This window comes from Helianthus annuus, chromosome 10 (assembly GCF_002127325.2).
Source record: "Helianthus annuus cultivar XRQ/B chromosome 10, HanXRQr2.0-SUNRISE, whole genome shotgun sequence".
Taxonomy (NCBI): domain Eukaryota; kingdom Viridiplantae; phylum Streptophyta; class Magnoliopsida; order Asterales; family Asteraceae; genus Helianthus; species Helianthus annuus.
In genome coordinates, this window is record NC_035442.2 from 163,140,423 (window position 1) to 163,151,922 (window position 11,500).

General features: G+C 38.3%; 1 protein-coding gene across 1 annotated transcript; it reads left to right on the top strand.

The window, feature by feature from the left end:
- Positions 1-226: 226 nt before the first annotated feature.
- Positions 227-1,803, top strand: LOC110886310 (chitinase CLP). Its single transcript, XM_022134096.2, has one exon. The coding sequence runs from the start codon at positions 315-317 to the stop codon at positions 1,608-1,610; it is 1,296 nt and encodes a 431-aa protein (XP_021989788.1). The 5' UTR covers positions 227-314; the 3' UTR covers positions 1,611-1,803.
- Positions 1,804-11,500: the final 9,697 nt, after the last annotated feature.

Sequence of the window (11,500 nt, forward strand, 5' to 3'; positions counted from 1 at the left end):
TGCATATGGCCATGTTTGAAAGCTTACACCGCAAGTTTGTGTCATGTTCCATGGATTGATTACTTGTTCTAATAAATTCATGGTTATATATGTCTCCAAACTTGGACACGTAAAGTGTCCCCCCTTAAGTTGACCACATCTTGCTTGAATAAATAAATAAATTTCATATCTTCGTAATTGGAAACCAAATAATTTTCTTTGTTCCAGAAAAGAAATACCAATTTAACAAAAGAAAATATTTTTGCTTGAGATACCTATATAAGCATGTTGGATGCTAACTACACTTGAGATACAGAACATACAAACACACAAAAATGTTCATGCTTATACAACTAGTCGTTATCGTTCTAGCTTTCGTCTCTCATGAACATGAGGCTATGGCTGCGTATGTGCCGCCATACACATCTGTAGTAGTTCCGGTTAACAAACATACCGACGCCGCTAAGCCTCTCTATAGTGTTCAGATCATGACAGCCTATGTAAACATGCAATACTTGCATGCAAACTTCCTTATCGACATCGACGCTCCCTTCATATGGCACGACTGTATCGTGCAATGGAACATATATCCAGGCAGTTGCCCCCCCAACACGCTTTGCACATCTCCTGTTTCTTGCGAAGAGTATCAATGCACAGATGTTCGTGCTTCTTACGGTTATAAGAATCCTTCTTGCGCTCCAGAAACCAATAGTTCCACGTTACCTGGTTGGGGATTCTGTACATGTCCGGTCAACGTGGTTAACCCCGTGACTGGTTCATGTAGCCAAGCCCTCCTCAACTACGACGATTTCACAGTGAACACAAGTGACGGCAGAAATGTTTTCAATGGTTTATACGGTGCATACCCTAATGCGGCATGTGCACCTTCTTCGACATTTGCATCATTTCCTGCAAATGTTTCTGGTGTCATGGCGTTTTCTACCTCGCCTTACGCCTTCCCAGCTTACTTATATCAACCTCTTAAAAAAACTTTTGCTCTATGTCTTCCAAGCAAGCCGGCCCCTGGGGTCCTATTTTATGGAACCGGTCCTTATTACCTTTTTCCACAATCGAATGTCGATGTTAGGAGCTACCTTTCGTATACACCGTTAGTAAAGCATCCGGATTCTTTCGGATACTTTATTAGTGTCAATAGCATTGTAATTAAAAAGAGATCTATCAACGTTCCCACGGATGCTAGTACTAGGCTTAGTACAATAGATCCTTACACCACTCTTCGAACCGACATTTATAATGGTGTGGTTAGGAGGTTTTCAATGGTTACAAAACGATTACGTCCTGCAAAGCCAGTCGCGCCCTTCGGCCTTTGTTACAGCACCTCCACCACTGGTTTAAAAGTTCCTGATATCGATTTCAGCCTCCCGGATGGGAAAAAGTGGACTGTATCCTCAACTAATTCCATTAAGCAAGTAACAAGCGAGGTGGCGTGTTTGGCATTTGTTGACGGTGGTGCAACGAGTGAGCCTGCAATCGTGATAGGGACGTTTCAGTTTGAGGACAACTTTCTAGAATTTGATCTAGAGAATTCGACTCTTGGGTTCAGTTCATCGTTGCTACGTAAGCAGACTTCTTGTGCAAACTTCAACTTTACTCTTACCAACAGCCCTTAAAACTTTTGAGGAAATGTATTGCTGAATAGTTTGCTATCCGAATAAAGAAGTCTTGTTTAGATGTGATATCTATGAATTCGATACATAAATAATCATTTATTCGGATTCTCCATGATTTTCAAATTTGTTATCTGTCTTAATTTGCTAGTATCAAACTATCAACTAAATCAAATGTGAAATTAAGTTCTTGTTATATTTAGTTACTAGTATCTTATATTCAAGTCTTTCTTTAAAGCCAAAATCACAACGATAGAGATTCTTATATATGTGGCTTAACATAACGATAAAAAAACATGTTTATAAATAAATAAATTAACAAATAAACTAAATAGAAAACAAACTTACACATAACATTGCTTAACTACACGTATTTTCAAAGCTAATAAAAAATCAGTTTGGTTGAAGCATTTCATCGAGCAGTTGGTGTACATAATTAAACCTCACTTTTAACAGTTTGACTTTGACCCATTTGTTAAACCTCACTTTTAACGGTTTGACTTTGACCCATTTGTTGAGTACAGACACCGAAAAAGGAAAGACGCAACACTGATGAGTCGATGAACAACTCTTGTTCGATAAATATTGATTTATGCAGGTCATTTTTCCGATTTTGAAAAAGCAAAAATCGATCCCAATGATTACACAATTCTTGTGTCTTGAATGTTAAATTTTATGGGGTTTCATTTGTTGGTTTATCTTGCCTTCTTTTGCATTTGGGTTTACTAAACTTCTAAGTAGAAATCCTCGTTGGCAAAAATTGAAATAAAAACTTCTCTCGGATTTTGTTTTATAAGTTGTTGGTCTAGATTAAAGTTGAATGGAATATTGTGTGTTGAGATTACCCTTTAGTTAGGCTTGGTCCAATGGTTTAATCCAAATTTTGTGAAGCCCAACTCAGCCAAAATGGGCTTGGCCCACTAGGGTTTTAGTAATCATTCTCTATAAATAGAAGTGCTGCCTCCTTTCACACTCAAAATACATATATACACATTTGTATCATTGAGATTATACTAACTTTTGCATCAGAGTCCCCTCGGAGCATCCCCCCTCCGCGCAGGCCCTCTAAAGAGATCTATATGTGGCTGTAACTAGGGGTGTTCAAAATTCGTCCCGAATTCGAAGATTTCGAATTATGATTAAATTCGATTCAATTATCAAGAATTCGTTTCGATTATAAGAATTTGAATTCGATTCAATTCGAGTTAAGTAAATCGAATACGAATCGAATATGAGTTTATAATTTCAAATTTGATTCGATTCGAAATAAAATTATACATTTTGATTTATTATTATTATTATTATTATTATTATTATTATTATTATATATAATACATATATAACTTTTATTGGGCTATACTATAAATGTTTTTCAAAATTTTTTCCAAGTATTAAAATTACCCATTACCAAACCCACAACATGACCCATAACAAAAACCTGTGTAACAAAATTGTCAATAGATTTCTAATCCTAAAAATATTAACTTGTAATGTGAAGTGGTTATTCCTGACTTCTTGTTTTGAATTTTAAACTTATGGTACTTTATTTGGAACTTTTTAATGTGATATTGTGCTTTATGGCTGCTTTAAAATGTACGTTTCATTTTGATAGTTTTCAGATGTTTTAAAAGAATCCGAATCAAATCAATTTATTCGAATTCGATTACGAATTGGGTTTTTTATTCGAATAAGAATTCGAATTCGGTAGGTTTTAATCAAATTTGAATTCAAAGGAAATAAAAATTATTCGAGTAATTCGATTAGAATAATTCGAAAATTCAATATTCGATTCGATGAACACCTCTAGTTGTAACTCATTTTGTGACTCAATCAATACGAAGAATCGATTTAGATACAAGGAAGATGGATCTAAGTCGGATAATCGGCCCCTTTCTCATGCGCATATTTAGGCAGCAACATTAGCGCTATCCATGAGATCGGAGACAACTACTTCAAGTTCCACACATATACAACGGCTATATATGTACTTTTCCGGGTACCACTTTGACTAAAATTCATTTTTCCTTAAATCCAAAACATATTTACATTCTCCTGTTAAGATCCAGAGTATACACTTTTCTATGAAGATTTGTTGCATGTTTATTAGCGCTACGAGGCCTTTCTCGGGGTCATTCCTCAACAGTTTAGATTTACCCTTAGGCTAGAAAGCCCCTTTTAATGTATGAAAATGCTTTCTTGGAGACTGTATCATTCTCCAAGCGTTTTACTTGTTGTTTAATGTATGGAATTGCTTTCTTGGAGACTGTATTTGGATATAAATTTGTTTTGGTCACTAGTTGAGAGTATACCTCCCAAAACGGGTTAAATGGGTTGGGCGGGGGTATAAAATTGGTTTTTAAATGACATCGTTGTTTTTAGTTCCTAAATTTCAGAATGCTCATTCAAAAGTAATTCTAAATTGTAATAATTATAAGAACTTGAATTCTCATTCAAAGAGAAGGCAAAAGAAGTCATCTCGTTGCTTTAAAGATAGACTAAAAATATAACATGGTAATCTTTATATGTGATTTTTGATGTTGAAGTTACAACTTGCGATTTGTAACACATGGTTTATGGAGTAGAGAATAGAAAAGACGTTCTCAGAGGACGGTAGTATGAGACTGCCTGTTGCTGATTCTAGTTGAGGTCTAGTTGCGAGGTCTAGAGGCGAATGATCCACAAGACAAACAAAATGTGTTTTTATAAATTTTCTTATTAATTTCTTTGAGTTCTTTTATTTATATATTGCGAGTTGCTTTCTTTTATTCTAATGTATGATTAAATGATTTGCGTTAATGTTGTGTCTACGATTCTATTGAGTATTTAGGTTCTAGTTGATTTGTTTATGGGAGACAAAATGACTATTGGTTTTATCTTTTGGTCATTTAGTTACTTCTATTTGTTTAATGCTTCTCTATCCATCATTAGACAAATGCAGTGATCATTTGTAGTTCATTTAAATTATTTGTAGTTCATGTAATAAATCATTTAGATCTATTGACTGTTTAGGCTCTAGCTGATTTGTTTATGGGACATAAGGACTATTGGTTTTATGTGTTGGCAATTTTGTTGACTGCTTCTCTTTCTATCATTTTTGTCAAATCCAGTGATTATTTTTAGTGCATAAAGCAATGTTTTTAAAACCGGACTGGACATCGAACCGGACTCATTAAAGGTTCACTGGTCCGACCTGTCCAACCGGTCGAACTGGATTTAAGAACCGGATGACATCGTGTGTGTGTGTGTGTATATATAACTCAAAAAATTATTTAGCTACATGATAGATTTATCACTACATTTTTTAAACAAAATTCCATTTAAACAAAATCTGAACCTTATAATTTTATCTTTTCATTATTTCCAATGGTATTTGATTAATTACTATATTTTCTTTTACTTTTCCCATACATCAATTATTAACATCTCCAAACTCATTTTTACTTTTTCTCTTTCTTTAACTTTCTCTCTCTATTTTGTTTCATCTCCTTCTTCCCTGATCCTTGCTCTCTCTATTTTGCTTCATCTTCTTATTCCCTGATCCTTGCTAGTATGTGCTAAGTATAGAAGATGTGCTGCGTAAAAGAAAAAGCAATCCGGCCTGACCCTTTCGTGATGAACCGACGAACCAACCGCCCGGAACCCGGCCCGACCACCGGGTCGATGTTGAAACGGGCTAACATGCTGAACCGGCCCGGTATAGCTTCCGGATCCCGGCCCGACCGGTCCAGCTGGTCGGCCCTGTCCGGGTCCGAAAACGTTGCATAAATGTAGTAACTTCATGCAATAAATCATTGCTGATGTTTCATCTATTTATTTGAGATGTGCCGTGCCTAGAATTTGCATTTAGATCGATTGACTATTTAGGTTCCAGTTGACTGCTTCTGTTTCCATAATTTTTGTTCAAATGCAATGATTGTTTCGGTGTTCATGTTTTATCTGTTCATATTTCAGATGGATACTCTTTTAACTCGTTTAGACGTGTTTCACGAAGACTTTCTCTGGAGCTTCTTCCAAAGGTTGGATGTACATCAGCTTCTTGCTATAAGAGGAAATAGTTCGCGATTTGATACGTTGATTAAAGTAGTGGACTTTATGACGGCGTACAACGTCGCATCGAGAGGTCAAGTTTGGACTTAGACGCATTTCTATAGGCAGGAAATACCACATAATCATCTTGTTATCGGACTTAGGGAAGGAGAGGGAGAACATCGTCAAAGGGTTGTCTATTATTTAATGGATTTCGGAGTTAATGTCAATAATATCGTTGGATGCTTACAGCTCATTGGCTCTTTACGAAGCCTGTTGGTGTTTTGGCATGTAGAAAATGGATGATTTATTATATGTAACATGTGGGATATGTCTAGCAGGATAGTTGTGATCCCGAGCTTAGTGGTAAATCAAGATTTAAAAACTGGAATAAGCCCACTAAAGATAGGGATAATTCGCGGAGCTACATAGTTAGGTATGTTTTTGAAAGAATTGCTCATAATGTACCATTTGGTCAACATGCGCATCCTGATCATAGGATTGTAAGTGTTTTCACCTACCATTCCGAGCACGCTGACTTGGGCGCTTTCACTAGTGTCTCGAGACGTACGGAACAGCTAAAGCTTTAAGAGATGGAAAAATCTCTTTTACGTAGGGCAACATATAGTACCACCACAAGGGGTACCACGACATATTACCTTTCTATCTTATTATGAACAACAGAGGTTCATATGTTCGAGACAGAGGCTGTAGCCTATTTTAGGTTTCGTAGCAATCAATTCCACCTTTTCGAGTCTTAAATGACCCTGATTACATTTTTCGACGCCATGAATATCAAAGCTTTGCGGGTTACCTATTGTTAGATGAAGGGTATGATCGACGTGATAATCAACCTGGCCGTAGGTTTGTTCGATTTAGACTATTTCGAGTTACATCTGGGTCGACCACATTTCAATATCTATCAAGCGTTCCAAATGAGTTAATCCCAAATGAAGTACTCGTTCTTGTGCAAAGTGGCATGTTTAGAGCATTTGATAGGTATGTGGAGGTCTAAGCTTGAGGACCGAAATCATCTCGTAGGTGTAAGTGAAGATTGGCATCACAGGTAGTACATAATAGTAACATGAATGTAATTTTTGTATACAGGCATGTAAGTATGAAGGATAGGGTAAGAAGTCGTAGTTGTGTTTCTACTAGTTAAAAAATGGTCTTTTTGTAAACATAGATGAGATTTTTGTATACAAGCATGTAAGTATAAGGGATATGGGGTACCACGACATATTACCTTTCTATCTTATTATGAACAACAGAGGTTCATATGTTCGAGACAGAGGCTGTAGCCTATTTTAGGTTTCGTAGCAATCAAGTTCCACCTTTTCGAGTCTTAAATGACCCTGATTACATTTTTCGACGCCATGAATATCAAAGCTTTGCGGGTTACCTGTTGTTAGATGAAGGGTACGATCGACGTGATAATCAACCTGGCCGTAGGTTTGTTCGATTTAGACTATTTCGAGTTACATCTGGGTCGACCACATTTCAATATCTATCAAGCGTTCCAAATGAGTTAATCCCAAATGAAGTACTCGTTTTTGTGCAAAGTGGCATGTTTAGAGCATTTGATAGGTATGTGAAGGTCTAAGCTTGAGGACCGAAATCATCTCGTAGGTGTAAGTGAAGATTGGCATCACAGGTAGTACATAATAGTAACATGAATGTAATTTTTGTATACAGGCATGTAAGTATGAAGGATAGGGTAAGAAGTCGTAGTTGTGTTTCTACTAGTTAAAAAATGGTCTTTTTGTAAACATAGATGAGATTTTTGTATACAAGCATGTAAGTATGAGGGATGTGGTGTGCTGTGACTTGAAGTCTTTTTGTGATGAGATCTTACCACTTATTAATAGCTGGTTCTTGGTTATCGAGTCCCCATTATCCGTATTTATTTATTTATTTTTTCCAACGGTCTTATTAGTTTTTTTCCAAATAGTCCCCTGCATCTTACAAGATAAAAAGCCAAATACAGCTGATTTATCTTGGTTATCGAGTTCCTATCCTCAATATTTATTTATTTTCTTGAATGGTCTTTTTTTTTAAATAACCGAAGGGTTCTTTAGGGAAGGAAGCTAGGACAACTTTATGTGCTTTTAATAATCTAATCAATAGCTTCACTCTATAAGGTTGTATGATGATTCTATTTTCTTGAACGGCATTGGATGATGATGATAGAAACATACGAGAGTACTTGTTAATGGAATTGATTGATCTTTATAATTTTATACATTACTTTTAACTAGCATAATAGGCGGTAGGCTTTTTTTTCTGGTATGGTTGAGTTTATACATTATCTTAACTAGCACAATGTGACATATGAAGGCTTGAAAGGGTGTGGCTATGAGGTCAAACCATGAAGATAAGGTGATGGACAAGAAGTTTAAAGTAACCAATACTATATAAGAGAAGCCAATATAAACAATATTATATTATTAGTATTAGATCTAAACGAGAGATACAAAGTTTTATAAAACAACATCTAGTGTCTATGTGATTTGAAGCACACACCCTTATAAACTAATTTGTTAATATTGATTACACCTTGGAAGTACTTGCATTCTAGTTACATCGCCTTTTATTAAGAAACCTAATAACTTTTTATATAATATAAGTTTCCCTCTCATTTAACTTGGAATTGTAAGAATTTGGAACTGCCGATAATCAATAGCTCCTCGTTCATGACCCTAACTTACCATGTAGTCATAAGGTTATTTAATTGTATAACTTGACTACGATTGAATAAATCCAAGTCAGATCCTTGACTGTTTTTAGTGCAGTTTTAAGACATACAATAATACTTCATACTCATTTCATCTGACTAATATAACATTTCAGAAAACTTAGGCTCTTTTACAAAACAAGTGTTCAGTTAATATCATAGATATTGTGGGTATTTTGTAAGTTTGAACATGCAACTAAGTCGTGTTTATGCAGTATATTTATATGTTGGTTCATTTTTGTTTATTTGTTTATGTGTTGTGTTCATTTGTGTTTGTTTAGCATCTAAGGCAGTGGGGGTGGTTCCGTGATAAAACAAATACCACGCGTGGAGAATTTTCAAGACCACCACCACCTTCATATGCAACGAGTGATGGAATGATGTACGTGACATATTTCACGCGTTATGGCTTGTGAGTGATGGAACATGTGAGGGGGTGTGAGGGTTTATTGTTGTGAGTGATGACCATTGCCACTAAAAAAGGTTGTGAGTGATGGAAAAATGCTTGATGACATGGCGGAACTTGATTGGGTGTTGTGAGTGATGAGTGATGACCACCCCACCCCCTAAACATATAAACGGAGTCAACATACTTATATTGTCAATGAACAGATAACAAACATTAGAAATCATCTTTTTTATGTGTTTGTGTTCCCTTTATTTGTCCACCAACTTTAAACGAGCAAAAATGAACAAACCTTGTCGTGTTTTTTATTGGTCGTTTATGGTCTTAACTTAAATATAATGAACAAACCTTGTCGTGTTTTTTATTGGTCGTTTATGGTCTTAACTTAAATATAATAACGAGTGTAATATTTTAACTTACAGGTGTTGCTCGACGAAGGGCAGTAGTGTGGATTAGTGTGTTAGGTCGCCATCTTCATCTGGCTTGACCTATATCCCTAACTCATCCTTTCTTGTCCTTCCATTCGCTTATCAGGGTTCGGTTCTCTCGTCGGTGGTTCGTTTTTCTCGCTGGTTTCTCTACGTCTCCGGAACTTCTACTCGATTGCATAGTAGGTCTGATATCGGTCGTGGTTGTCGTGCTCAGTTCCGCTTGACTGGTTCGAATCCCATTATCCTCTCATAGTGTTGTTCTGTGGTGGGGAGATTTGTTGTGTCCTTTTGTCAGGATGGGTGGAGGTCAACAGGAGGTTACTAAGTTTTTTGTAACCAATCTGCAAGAAGGCTGCTCTTCGTGGGATCTAAGACAGGGGCTCGAGGGGTATGGGGCCATTTCTGGCACTTATATCGCTAAGAAAAGGGATAAGTTTGGGAATAGATTCGGATTCGTAAGTTTTGTTGACGTGAAAGATAGGTCTGAACTGGAGAAATCACTAAGGGGGGCCAAGTTGGGTGATACTAAGTTGAAGATTACTATCGCCAGATTTGCTGTGGAAAATTCTGAGTTCTCAGGTCTCCAGGAGGGTAATTCGAGCAACCGCTTTGCTCCGTTTCAGGGAAACAGGAGCAAACTGTTAAGCCTTAGAGATGTGAGATCCTACAGTGATGTGTTAGGTAAGTCTAAGGCCGTGGAGGAGGCTAAGGGGCTGTTTGGTAGCCTCTGAATGGTCATTAAGACACTACCTCTTAACGGAACCATTAAGAATTTTACCAATGAGAAGGCAGAAAAATGTGACATGTGATGATTTACCATCCAGAGGTTACCTCTTAACCATTCAGACTTGAGGTTACCTCTTATTCATTCAGAGGTTTTAAACCATTAAGAGGTAGCATCTGAATGGTCATTAAGAGGCTACCAAACAGCCCCTAAGATGGGTCCTAAGGTGGTTAACCGCGATGATCATGGTAAGGTGCTTATTGTTCCGGACAGGTTGGAAGCTCTCAAGGATCTCTTCGGGGTAGCGGTGGTGGGTCGTACGGTGGATTTGTAGACTCTTGTTGACTTAGATAAACTCCTCCGGATTGCTAAGGTCCAGTATAATAGGATCCAATATATTGGTGGGCTCTTTATTCTCATCTCTTTTGGTGAAGTGGGTTCGGCAAATCGGTTCTTGGAATCGCGTGAGTTATGGGGTCCCTGGTTCTCCAAATTAGAGGCTTGGAAGGGTCAGACTCTTCCCTTGGAAAGAGTGGCATGGTTGAATCTGCATGGGATACCCATCCACTTACTGGACGAGTCGGTTTTCATGCAAGTTGGGGAGGTGTTTGGAAAGGTTCTTCACTTTCCGAAGTCTCTTGACGATGTTCTTGATCTTTCTTTCGTTACCGTGGGGGTGTTAGCTGGTGAAGTTGGCAGGATAAGTGAACCAGTGACGTTGAGTTGGAAGGGTAGGAGCTTCCGAGTGTGGGTAGAAGAGGAACATGAAGCATGGGTCCCTGATTGTTTGGGGTGTGACAGTGGTGGTTCTCCGGCGAACATGTCGGGTTCTCCGGTGATGTCTTCTCCGATCGGTAACGTAGGAATCAAGGAGTCTCAGCAGGTCGGTGGGGATGGGGATTTGGAAAAGTCGCCAGGGTTGGATGATGTTCCCTCTCACGCGGACCTCGGAAATCTTCAAAAGGAGAGAGAAAATGGCGGCCTGGGTGTAGATCCAAGGCATGTGGAAGGTCAACAGCCAGTAATTCAACCGGTGGGTCCCTCTATCTCAGTTTTCGGTGATGGACCTTTCATTAACCCCTTTAATGTGGGCCAAAGAGTTTCAAGTAAAAGGGCTCATCTTAGGTCTGTAATGGGCTTGAAGTGTAGGAAAGGGAGTCCACAACCCAGTAAAGAATCCTCCCCTGTGGACCTCAGACCCAAAAAGAGACCTAGGTCATGTTCGGAATCTGTGGATCCGGGTTTTGGTTTTATTGGATTAACATCCAGGGCATCTATGGAGGGTGAGAGGAGTTGTCCGATGGAAGCTGGAGAGGAAGGGGAAATTGATCTCAACAGAAGGGCTTCGCCGGATGTTCCCGTCGACGACAACAGGGAGGTTCCCAGTAGCTCGGCGGCTCTCGGTGAGGAGTTGAGTGACTCGGGGGGGGGGGGGGGGATTTCGAAGATAGTGTTAGAGAAGGAGGTTGGCGAAACTCTTTCAGTTGGGGCTCAGTTGGGTGTCGACCTTCTCAACCGCTCAGAGCTATTCAGAAAGGCTATCAGGACCACAGGTATTCAGGGGGTGTCTAG